The sequence below is a fragment of the Culicoides brevitarsis genome, chromosome 2 (assembly GCF_036172545.1).
Source record: "Culicoides brevitarsis isolate CSIRO-B50_1 chromosome 2, AGI_CSIRO_Cbre_v1, whole genome shotgun sequence".
In the NCBI taxonomy this organism is placed as follows: domain Eukaryota; kingdom Metazoa; phylum Arthropoda; class Insecta; order Diptera; family Ceratopogonidae; genus Culicoides; species Culicoides brevitarsis.
The window spans coordinates 7,722,844-7,735,073 of NC_087086.1; the positions used below are offsets into that span (position 1 = coordinate 7,722,844).

Below are 12,230 nucleotides of genomic sequence, written 5' to 3' on the forward strand. Positions count from 1 at the left end.
AAAATTTTGTGTTTTAATGCGAAATACACTTTCTTTTATTTGATAGAAGGTTTTTTGTTGTTGTTGATGGAATTTACGCGGTTTCCATGGCTTGAGCGGCACTTTCTTCGGTGTATTTACCCTTGTCCTTGCCCAAAGCAGCCAAACGTCCCTTGGCACGACGATCCAAGATCTTTTTGCGGTCCTTGTCCATCTTCAGCTTGACAATCAAGCATTTGGAGGGATGGATGCCGACGTAGACGTTGGTGCCGTTCGCCTTTTCGCGTTGGATGCGCTCGATGTAGACAACGAACTTTTTGCGGTAGACTTGCACAACTTTGCCTACTTGGTTGCCCTTGTAGTGACCACGGACAACTTGCACTTCGTCGTCACGGCGGATGGGCATCGAGCGTACGTTGTACTTTTGACGCAATTCCTTGGAAAGGGGAGCGCTCATGAACTTGCGACGTACATGTGAGGGGGCCTCAAAGTGCCTTTTGCGGCTTTTGCGACTGCTCGATGACACGCTGCGATTGAATTTCATGTTGTTGTGTTGTGGTGTTGCTGCGTTGCTTTGTAGGTTAGCGAATGTGTCTGCAAAAGAGCGAAAATTTCGGGTAAATATGCGGAAATCTTCATGAAATGTCGTGAGGCGACGACGGAAATGCGATAATTACCTAAAAATTAGACCCGAATTCGTCGATTTATTGCAAGAAAATTGCAAAATAAGGACAGCCAAATCAATTCTCGCTACGAGATTGACGAAAAAGAAAGAACGTGGAGTCGCTGACAGTCGTCGATAAATGCCAAATGTGTGTCGCCCATGTCGCAAATGCCATTCAAAAAATCATTTTCATTCGTCTCATGGGTAACTAAGTTTAAAAGCAAAAAAATAATAATTTTTATTTTTTGAATTAATTTCATTAAATTAAATTTAAAATATTTAATTAAATTATTAATTTTAAATTTATTAAAAAAATTAAAAATTAATTTTTATTTTTTAAAAATTAAATTAAAATAAAAATTTAAATTTAATAATTTTAATTTATTTTAATTTAAATTAATTTAAAAAAATAAATTAAATTATTTTTTAAAAATTTAAATTAAATTAATTTAATTTTTTTAAATATTTAATTATTAATTAAATTAATTTTAAATAATTTAATTTTTTTATTTTAATTAATAATTTAATTTAAATTTAATTAGTTTAAATTAAATTAATTTAATTTTAAAAAATATTTTTTAAAAATCAAATTTAAAATAATTTTATTTTGAAATAATTAAATTTTAATTAAATATTTGAAAAAAATTATAAGTTATTAATTTTTTGTTAAATTTTACTCAATTTTTTTTAAATTTTTTTAAAAACCTATTTATTAAAATAAAATTTTTCAAAATTTAAAATAAAAATCCAAATAAAAAAACTCCTATTAGAACGAGAAATTATAATTCAAAAGCTAATAAATACCAAAAAGACAAAATATTCGAATAAAAATATTATTTTTAGAAAAAAAAAATCATTCAAAATTCTTATTTTTGAACATTTTCGAATCTAAAAATTATATTTTAATTATTTTTTAATCAAATTTAGAGACAAAATCTTCTTTTAGAGAAGAAAAATCCTCAAAACCATCACTTAGGGACCAAAAAAAGAAAACTTCCAACATAAAATAAAATTTTTTGCATGTCAATTAGCCATTTATTGAAGTAGAATGTTACAAATTATCCAAAATTTATGTCTCCAACGTCTCAAAATTAATAATTTCTGTAAAAAATAATAAAAATTTAATCAAAAAACGATAAATTTCAATAAAAAAATTAAAACTCACTTCGACAAGACACCATCCTTCTTGGCCAATCGTGCAATACAATCATCAGATTCGCCCATACGACGGATTTCTCCGCAAATGGCATAGACTTTTGAGGTATCGGTCATGACTCCGGTAGCGGGATTCACATCGACAAGGTTGATTTGGATGCTAGCATGATCCTTGGCGTGAATGATGCGGTTACTGGCCGAGCTAAAAGGCAAAAAAATCAAAAATTTATTTGTTTACATCACGAAGTCGTCGAAAAATGTCTCAAGCCATGTGGCGTAAACTAACCATTTACGGGGGCAGTACAAATCAACGAATTCTCCAGCGTCGTTTTCCATTTTTGATGATTCTAAAACGAGAAAAACGTAAAAGGGCGTTAGTTTTATCGATCAAAAGTGTTTTTGTTAATTTTTGGAGGCGAAAACTCACTTTATTTTAGCAAAATATTGCGAGCGAGTGCAAATCTTTTCACGGATTTCACAAAAAAGGATGACAGTTCGTTGACGTTTCGTGACGTTTTGGGATGAGACGAATGAAAATGATAAAATTAGAATTTAGGACGTTACAATTAAAAAAAATGTTTTCGATTTTTTCCCAAAAAAATTTTTTGTAGCAAATTTTGAGAAGGAATATCTGAAAATTAAAAAAAAAATCAAAAAAAAAAAAATTGAAAAATTTTTAATTCAAAAAAAAAACTTTTTAAAGTAATTCTTGAAAATGAGAAAAAAATTAAAAAAACTAAAAACTTGAAAAATTTTTGAAAATTGTATCGACCTTATCACATTCATTCGTCTCAATCTAAAGTTTTGATATTTAATTTCTCAATATTTTTTTCTAATTTTTATTAATTTCTCGCTGAATAGAAAGATAAAAATTGCATCAAGATGTCTTATGGAATGCCCCAAGTGAGTAAAAATCAAAAATCTGACATGGCAACAATTTTTTCAAAAATTTCGAAGCATTTTTCCTTCGCCGAACCGAATTTCACATGTTCTATTTTTGATATTTTTAGGGTCGAAACCTCCTTAAAGGATGGCAGCGACGAGGAATGTTGGATTCAAATGCAGGAAAAGACCTTCCAAAAGCTTATCGGAAATTTTTCTTAGAATGGAAAAGCAAAGATGCAACTCCGGTTCATTATATCCCGAAAGAAGGTGAATTTTTTAATTTTTTTTTTAATAAATTTTAATTTTTTCAATTTTTTTTAAAGGAAAATACGTTCGAGATCCCAGAACTGGCCTCGTAACGCCCGTTCAAAACATCCCAATCCCGACGTTGATTCCGGCCGAGGCACACGATCAAATTTGGGGCGGCGAAGGAGTCATCAAAGGTTTCCAAAAACGCAGCAGAAAAACGCATCGTGTCCCGCACTTTTGGGTTCCCGTGTTAAAGCGATATGTCTTGCACAGTCAAATCCTCAACCAATACATGTCAGTTGTCGTAACGGATCGCGCGATGAACCTCATTCACGAAAATCAGGGATTCGATCATTATCTTCTCAAGACGCCGGCATGCGATTTGCGACAATTGCTTCCATTGCGGATTAAAAGACAACTTTTGCTTGCCTTGCAAAATGGATGTCCCGATCACAAAGACGATCCGGAGAAGCAAAAACAGATTCTCGCGGAGTACGGACATTATTTGGAGCAATATACGCCCGAGGAGATCGATTGGTACGGATATTCCTTCACAGAGGCGCTGAAAAAGTTGCAAGATATGCAAATTGCGGCGGAGAAACCCGTGCCGCATAAACACATTTTTAGACAGCAATTGTTGGAGACACTGAAGGCAGCGGGATTGGCAGAAGCACAAGAAGGCGAAAAGGAGGAAGAGGCGTCGTGGATGACGAAATTAAATCCGTTTTCAAAAACAACGCCAACGACAAAAAGTGAAGTGTGAAGAATGAAGTGAATTTTAGTCCAATAGAATAAATAAAAATTTAATGAAAAATTATTTTAGCAAAAAATTTAAAAATTTTAGAGGCAAGGTAAGAAAAAATTAATAGAAGGACAAAATTTTCTCATTTTTTATTTTTTTATATTTTTTAGAAATTTAAATTTTTTTTGAATAATTTTATTCAAATTAAATTCACAAAAAATAATTTATTTAAAAATTAAATTTAATTTTATTTTATTAAAATTAATTAAAAATTAATTTAATTTAATTTAATTAATTTTAAATTTTAATTTAATTAATTAAATTCAATATTTTTTAAAATTATTATTATTAAATTATAATTTATTAAATTTAAAATTGAAATCAATTTTGTTTCAAAAAAATTTAAAGAAATTCTCTTTATTTTTATTTTTTAATTTATTTTTATTTAATTTTTAATTTAATTTAATTTTTTAATAAGGCCGCTCCAAATGAAAATCAAAAATAAAGTCCGATGTCCCATTTTAAAAGTCGAAAATCCAATGGGGTAAAATAAAAAAAAAGTTAAAAATTTAAAAATGATCATTTTTGGGTGTATTTTCATAATTTTTCAAGAAAATTTCCAAAAAATTTTTGAAAAATTTTCAATTTATTTTAATTTTTGTTTTGAAAATCATATTTTATCATAAATTTTCTTCTCTAAAAATATTTTTCATTAAATTATTAAATTTTTTTTTACAAAGTTTTTTGACAGTTATTTTTTATGAAATTTTTTTCTTCAATTTTTAATATGAAATATTCTGAAATCTATTTTAAATAAGCAAATTTAAAAGTAAATAGTAAAAAAAACATCAAAAATATTATTTAACGCTCAAAAATTGATAAAATTTTGTCATTTGGTATGAAAATAGTATTTTAAAACCCCCCCCCCCCCCATTTTATTTTAAAAAATTTTGGACTTTATTTTTGATTTTCATTTGGAGCGGCCTAAATTAACTTATTAAAATTTTTTTATTTTTTCAAAAAAAAAAAAAAAATCATAGAAAACTTGAAAAATTTTGAATTAGCAAAATTCAAAAAAAAATTCATAAATTTCCAAAAATATATTTTTTTTACTATTTTTTTAGTACAGAAAATTTCAAAAAATAAAATTTCAAAAACAGTAAAGCTCATACAAAAAGTTCGTGTTAAAAAAAATAATTTCTCAAGTACGCAAAAAAAAAACTTATCGAACATTTAATTTATGTTCCACGCTTCTAACTCTACACCTTTTGTTTGTATGTTCGACCTAATAATTAATCAACAGATTTGCGCCAAATAATGCATGTGACCCAATAATTATATCAAGCAAACATTTTTATTCAACAAACAAAAGTCCTTTGTTCGAATGCCTTTTATTCCATCGTCGATTTTTTTTTGTAAATTATCGTCGTTAATAATTCATCGAGTTAATTTCTCATCGCGATCCTTGGACTTGAAACGCCAATTTGCTCGACATTGAACGAGATTGGCAATCAATGTTAAAGAAATAAAAAAAACTAAATTTAGAGTAAGTTTTATTAATTATTCAAAGTTTCGTGCATTTTTCCATTTCAAAACATTTCCGAGACATGTGAAAAATTTCTTCGCGCTTAAAATAAAATCACAACGGAATTACCGACGATTAACGGAAAAATTTTCCTGAAATAATTAATTCACTTAACGCTCAATCAGTAAACTAACATATTGATGTTTCTTAAATATTTTATAAGACACTGCCTTGATTAGGTTCAACTCTTTCCAATTGAATCCTTTGATTAATCGATCGACCTTCTCGGTGCACGTTTTATGTATTTGTCGCTTTTTTTCCTTTTGCTCTTCAAGGCAAAAGGCAAAAGTAAAGGTAAAAATGTTCGTTTTCAAATAAATTAACGGACAGCTAAAAATAAGAATGGTCAATGGAAATAAATCAAGCTTTACGTACAAAATGTAAGCAAAAGACAAAAAACGAAAAGAAGCAAAAAAAAAATCAACAAAACGACGAACAAGCGAGGTTTGAATTGTAATTTTGCGTGTTGTTGTCCAGTTATAATTTTGTTGTTTATTGTTCCTTTGCTATTTACGACGATTGAAAATTTGTGGTTGTTTGTTTTCGTTAAAAGGAGTCGTTACGGTGAAATTTTTTAAAAGGGGTTTTATTGCTCAATCACAACGTTCAAAATTGCGAAAAACACGCAATTGTTGAATTGTGGTGAAATAAAAACTACCGGGAGACTCCATTAGTAAGAAAATTTTGTAAATTAATTAATAAAAATTAAATTAATTAAAATTAATTATTTAATAAAAAAAATAATATTGATTAATTTTTAATATGTTTGATATTATTTAAATATTAAATTATTTAATAAAAAAAATATTTTTTTTATTTGAAAAAATATTTCTAAATATATTTTGCCATTAAAGGAAAATATTTCGAATTAATTTTTATGATTAAGAAAATCAATTTAATTTTAATAAAAATTAAATTTTCATTAATTTAATTTTATTTTTTTTTTTAAAGATTTAAATCATTAAAAATAAATTATTTAATTTTTGAAAAAAAAAAATTAAAATGTTTTCTTTCATTATAGCAAAATATTTCAAATTAATTTTTATAATTAAAAAAATCGATTTTAGAGAAGCTTAAATTTAATAAAATTTTATTTAATGATTTTATTAATTTTATTGTATTAAAATATCAAATATTAAAATATAAAATATTAAATTATCAAAAAAAAAAAAATTAATTAAAAAAATTATTATTTTTTTAAGTAAAAAAAAATTTTTCGACCAAAAATTAAAAAAAAATATTTCCATCAGTATTTTCATTGTAATTTGTTATTTTCAGTGTTAAACTATTTAATGTATGAAGTAGTCTCCTTTTTATCAGTTAGTTATGCAAACCACAGTTTATAGTAAATTTCCTTCTTATGTCACTCGATTATGTCACCAAAGATAATATCAATGAGGACATAATTACCGCGGTATTTCGTCATTTCCTAAACCGAATCAGGTGACATTTATTTTTCTCTGACCCATTTTCGCTAACGAATCGTTAATCCGTGTCGTTCTTGTTCGTTAAACATCCAAAAGTTTTTCCCGTTATCTCTCTACTTGAACTTTTTCCGGTAAATAAATAAAAAGTGATGACGTAGTTTAATCTACGCATTCAAGCCTTTAATCTCTCGCAGAGAAAATGAGACAAGGAAGAAGAAAAAGTCATCCATCACAAAATGACTTGCTGGTCGGATATCATTAGCTCCTTATATCGATCGATCATAATTCTACTCAAGTTTTCACATAAACTCCTACTTAGCTAATTACAATGTAATTATCGATAATAATATTTAGTTAACACCTTTCGCATATCATTCATAAAACGTTGGCTGGTTATCGTATTTGATTATTCCTTGCTGTCGACTGTCACGTCAAGAGGACATGAGACTCGAAAATTATGATTAATTTACTTCGTAGACAACGTTGGGACTTTGAACTGGTTCATATCGATCAGGTCAGATTTAAATTGTTATTTACTTCTTATTTATGCTAAGCACGTGGCAAACAAGTAACACCCATAACTTGCTTTATAGTTCATCGTTAGGGTCAATAGTCATATATGTGTGAAAAGGAGTTGAAAATTATTCAATTTATAACATTAACAATAATGTTGATGTAGGAAGTGTTTGATATGCATTTATAAGTACGATATAATAAAACATGCATTTACTACTTAGGCAAAATTTTTGAGTTAAAAGTCGATATTATTGAAATCGGTTAATTAAAGTGTATTTTTAAACTTATTTCAATTATTTAAAATAAATGAATTATTTTTTTATTTATTTTGTTTAATTAAACAGTGGCGTAACAAAGCAAAAGGGTTACGTTTAACTTCTATGTTTTGTTTTATGGAAATTCAATGTTTTTGCTGAAACGTTAGTTTAGATCTTCAGATACATTTTTTGTTTCGAAAGTATTCATGGAATCTGAATATTTAAAGAAAACAAATCTTGGGAGTTAATGATAATTATGAAAAAAAATTAATAACTTTGTCCTTCGTTGTCTTTCAGTTTTATATGCAGTAAATGGAGCTTGAAACCAATATGAAATCGTTTTATTACTTCGTTTGATTTTTCTTTGTCTGCTATTATGCTTCTCCAAACGAATGCTTTTTGTTTCAAAGCTGGACAAAGCAAAATGGGGGATGATATGGATGCCACACTGGATCCAAGATGGCCTGATAACAAAAATTAATGTTTTAATTGATGATTCTCAAAGTCACAAATGATTCTCTTTCTTAAATTTTACCTTAATTTATAAAAAAATAAAATTAAATCAAGTACTCAAATTAATTCTAGTTCTCAATCCTCACCTAGAAGAATAAAATTACATGTTTCTTCGTTCGCTTATTCTTTCAGAGTGAGGTTTTTCTTAATTTTTGTGACGTTTAGCGTAAAAATCTAAATCAAATTGTTCATAGAGCAATTTTTTTTAAATCATCAGGTAATATTGTTCAAAAGCAAAGCGATGAAGTTAGTCTCTTCCCTTTTTGTTTGCAAGATATAAGTCTAAAGTGATCGATTCTCGAAGTTGTGATTCATTTAGTTAAGACTGTCTGCCAGTTTTGTACTCTGAAGATTAAATTTACTCCAATATAAGAAGAAACATATCTTTGATGAGTTAATATTTGTGTTTTCAATCGAAATTATAGGTAGTATTTAGCAAGTTTTGAGTATACTGAAGTTTACCATTAAAGATGATATTTTTCTGAAAATAAAGGTAATTTCTTAAAAATTTAAATAAAAACATAAATTAAAATAAGTTAAAAATAAAAAAAAATCAAATTAAAATTCATTCAAATAATTATGGAATTTATAAATAAATCATTAAGCTAAAATCAAAAAATCAAAAATTTTAAAAAAAGAATTTTTTGAAGTTTTTTTTTAAATTTTTTTTTAATTTTAGACAATTTATTTTTTGAAAATAAAATTAATAAAATTAAATAAAAAAAGATTTTTCCATAGAATTACAAAAAAAAGCCCTTTAATTGCCCTATGATAGAATTTTCACTGTAATTTTATAAAAATTATTTTTTTAAAATAAAAAAATAAAAATTTTTAAAATAAAAAAATAAAAATTTAAAAAAAAAAAAAATTTTAATTAAAAAAAAATTTTTATCTTAACTTCGTCACTGTTTCAAAAGAAGTTAAGTTGAAAAATCTAATCAGATTTAAATTAAATAAATTTTCTTATTGAATGGTCAAAACATATTCTAAAACTTTAAAGACAATTTTCAATATTACTTTCCCTCAGTTAAAAAACAAAAATTTTTTTTTCTCTAATATCAAAAGACAACATTGTCTTCTCTCTTAACAACTTTTCGCCATGACAATGCATTACATGAAAAAGGGTCATTATACCAATAAATTTTACATGTACTTACTTTCCATCCACTCCTACATCTTCATCGTTTTATTTGCGAAAAACTGCTACAAATATAAAGTCAAAAACCAGGCCAGACACTTGTCAGCAGTCAGTTAGTAGAAACTTTTCTTGTTATTGCTTCATTTTGTACTTATTTCCATAGCCTGAAAAAAAAATTTACTCCAAAGCATTTAACAACAAAAAAGCATGTGAGTAAGGTCCCGCGATAACAATAATTTCCCATTTCCATCGCTTGTCGTCGCGTCGACACACAACAAGGAAAAATTATTGACAAGCAAATAACAAACTAACTAAAAATTTTTTCGATATATTTGCACACTCACGTTCCGCTCACATGTTTTCTTATTATTATCAAAGCTGGGCCAACGAAAAAAAAAGGAAATTTATTTATTGGCAAAGAAATCTCTCACCGTTTGTGCGAGAAAATCATTTTCCCTTGTGTGTGTGTGGGGGCTTGATGTTGTTGTTGTTGTTTTTCTTCTTCTTCCTCTGTGTGTGTGTGTGTGTGTTATGCGCAATACGTTTTCTCTTTCAATTTTGTTGTATTTTTCGTTCGTAGCTCTACGTGCGTCCTGGAATATTTGTCTTGCCATTCAATAAAATTGTTTCAGTTCTGTTTTGGTCGTTGTCGGATTAGCAACAAAACTGCGGATAAAAAAAATTAAATAAAAAAATTTAAAAAAAAATTAAAAAATAAAAAAAATATTTTTGTGATTAGCGCTTCTTAATTTCATGCCTTGTTAAGTGTTATAAATTTTTAATGATTATTGACCAAAAATAGCTTCAAATTTAATTTGAAAAAAAAAAAAATTAAAAAAATAATTAAAATAAAAAAATTTTAAAAAAATGAAGAAATTTAGTGTCACCATTTTACAACTCGCCATCTTTGCGGTATTCGTCAAAGAAGGTAAGATCATAGGCGTCCTAATTAGGCGTCATGCTGTCTTGTGCGGAAAATGTGAATTTATGGTGTGTTAAAAACGACGAGGAATTTTGCTCCAACTACTTAATTCCTAAAATGTAATAAATTTAAATTACTCGAACATAAATGTGGCGTTAAATGGAATTTCAAGGGTAAATTATTCAAATATTTGTCAATTCCACGAAAAAGTTCAACGGAGCAAATGGAGCCAAAAGAAGTGTCTTTTATTATCACTTTTCGCAAATGGAATAAAAATGTATCAAAAGTCTTCTATAAAAGATATAAAAAAAAGAGAGAAAATCTGTGATTGTGTTGTTTTTCGGCGCGCGTGTTACTAAAAATACCTTTCGAAAAAGTTACGGCAGTAATAAACATAAAACAAGATAAGAAAAGAAAAATACAAACGAATGAAAGGAAAATTCAGTAAATTGTCTTTTTTATGGTATTTAAGTGAAAAATTTTCTTCTTTTTATCAAAAGGACTTACCGTCAGATGCTACAACTGCAACACAGACACACATCCCGGATGCGAGGATCCCACAAAGGACGACTCTGGCATAACTGCAGAGGTACGATGCGACGACAATGTTGAAATATTTTTCGTTCTAATTAACTGACTTGACGCACGTGACATTGCAGTGGAAATAATTCAAACGCAGAGACAATTGCACGTCGATGACCTTGTCACAGGAAATGCAAAAAAAAAAGTAGAGAAATGCATTTTACGTGTGTTTGTGAATTGTGTTGAAAAGGCAGTGCAAAAGGAAATATCAAAGAGAAAAAAAATATTGTAGCTTAAATTTATGCAGTGTATGTTTCGTTAAATGGTACCAAATTTAAATAATTCGAAAAGTTTTGCAATAAAAATTAGACTTGAGCGCTTTTTAACACTTTACAAAAATTTTCGTATTGAAAACTTTTTGGGAAACGGAAGTAGAAGACAATTTAATTAAATATTCATTAAACACGTAAAATCCATTTCTCCTGTGTTGTTGGTGCATCGACCTAAGTTAGTTTAAACTTTTTCCTTCATTTTACTGAAACTTTTTTTTTCAGGTGTGTCGACCTTCAAAGCTTTCGGGCACATCTGGAAATTGGCTCGAGGATTTAACTAAACTGGATTTCTTTGAAGGATCAAGTACTTTGAGCATACCGATGGTTTGTCAGAAAATCGTAGCAACGCAAGGTAGGTTTGAACTCGACGGGTAAAATTTTCCTTTTAGGCCCTTAAATTTTTTTTAATGATTTTTTTTTAAAACTTTTATAAGTTAAATTTATAAAAATTAAAAAAAAATCATTAAAAAGGATTTTCAGTCAATTAGGGCTTAAAAAAGGAAAATTTTGCCCCCTAAAAAGCTTCTTCGTTATTCTGATACCGATTCCCTGTATCACGCAGCTGGAGGAAAACGTCAAATTTATCGCAGCTGCCAACTACACGGAGGAAATACAAATCCATGCACGATTTACAGTCAAAAGGCCAAAAACAATCAGAACGATATCAAAATTGAGGCATGCGAAATTTGCGAAGAAGACATGTGTAATGCCGCCCAAACGCTACAACAACACAAAACAACTACGTTTGGCATATTGATTGCAACTCTGACTATCCTCTTTGCAAGACAATTTTCGGCGTAATTTGATTGGCAGTTTCTTCTCTTGTGTTGTGATAAGTTTTTTAACGCTGAAACAGTTCAAAATCCTTTTAATGCCTTTATTTTCCAACACACAAGCAATCAATGTCTTAACTTTGCAATATTTGTAAAACAAAAAAAAATTAAGAAGAACACGAACAACGCCAAGCAAATGCCTTCAATGTTTTTAAGCAATTTTCATGTGTGTGATTGTACTTTAATTTTTTTTTGCATTGATTTTCATTTGCACGAAAGAAAAAAAAGGTACATACTTTGCTCAATGAACATTTTCAATAAATATCATTGTCAAAAAGGTCAATTATCGGTTTCATGTCCTTCGTTTTCGTTCCAAAAAAAAATGCGTTTCTGCATAAAATAAAACTTGATTTATCAATGACGATGTAGCTAAGTGAAGATAAAAAAAGGATATTAATAGCAAATTCTAGTCAATATATTATAGAAAAAAAATTATGAAATGATTGCACAATGTCCACGATATAATTGTCTTTTGAACACACAGAAAAAAAATAATTAATGAAACAAAAGG

At 28.0% G+C, this 12,230-nt stretch overlaps 4 protein-coding genes across 4 annotated transcripts; 2 read left to right on the plus strand and 2 right to left on the minus strand.

Annotated features, from left to right (window-relative positions):
• Positions 1 to 4: 4 nt before the first annotated feature.
• Positions 5 to 788, minus strand: LOC134830203 (large ribosomal subunit protein uL24). The gene is made up of 2 exons (XM_063843607.1): positions 657 to 788; positions 5 to 573 (listed from the first exon to the last, which is right to left on the minus strand). The coding sequence occupies exon 2, from the start codon at positions 521 to 523 to the stop codon at positions 74 to 76; it is 450 nt and encodes a 149-aa protein (XP_063699677.1). The 5' UTR covers positions 524 to 573; positions 657 to 788; the 3' UTR covers positions 5 to 73.
• An 857-nt stretch (positions 789 to 1,645) lies between these two features.
• Positions 1,646 to 2,319, minus strand: LOC134830971 (small ribosomal subunit protein eS21). Its single transcript, XM_063844591.1, has 4 exons — positions 2,226 to 2,319; positions 2,085 to 2,145; positions 1,809 to 2,000; positions 1,646 to 1,744 (listed from the first exon to the last, which is right to left on the minus strand). Exons 2-4 carry the CDS (start codon positions 2,132 to 2,134, stop codon positions 1,735 to 1,737), a joined length of 252 nt encoding a protein of 83 aa, XP_063700661.1. The 5' UTR covers positions 2,135 to 2,145; positions 2,226 to 2,319; the 3' UTR covers positions 1,646 to 1,734.
• A 263-nt stretch (positions 2,320 to 2,582) lies between these two features.
• Positions 2,583 to 3,723, plus strand: LOC134830731 (large ribosomal subunit protein bL28m). Its single transcript, XM_063844299.1, has 3 exons — positions 2,583 to 2,701; positions 2,809 to 2,950; positions 3,007 to 3,723. The coding sequence occupies exons 1-3, from the start codon at positions 2,681 to 2,683 to the stop codon at positions 3,693 to 3,695; spliced, it is 852 nt and encodes a 283-aa protein (XP_063700369.1). The 5' UTR covers positions 2,583 to 2,680; the 3' UTR covers positions 3,696 to 3,723.
• A 6,212-nt stretch (positions 3,724 to 9,935) lies between these two features.
• LOC134832033 (uncharacterized) lies at positions 9,936 to 12,171 on the plus strand. The gene is made up of 4 exons (XM_063845920.1): positions 9,936 to 10,038; positions 10,533 to 10,621; positions 11,109 to 11,238; positions 11,449 to 12,171. Exons 1-4 carry the CDS (start codon positions 9,978 to 9,980, stop codon positions 11,685 to 11,687), a joined length of 519 nt encoding a protein of 172 aa, XP_063701990.1. The 5' UTR covers positions 9,936 to 9,977; the 3' UTR covers positions 11,688 to 12,171.
• The last annotated feature ends 59 nt before the right edge of the window (positions 12,172 to 12,230 follow it).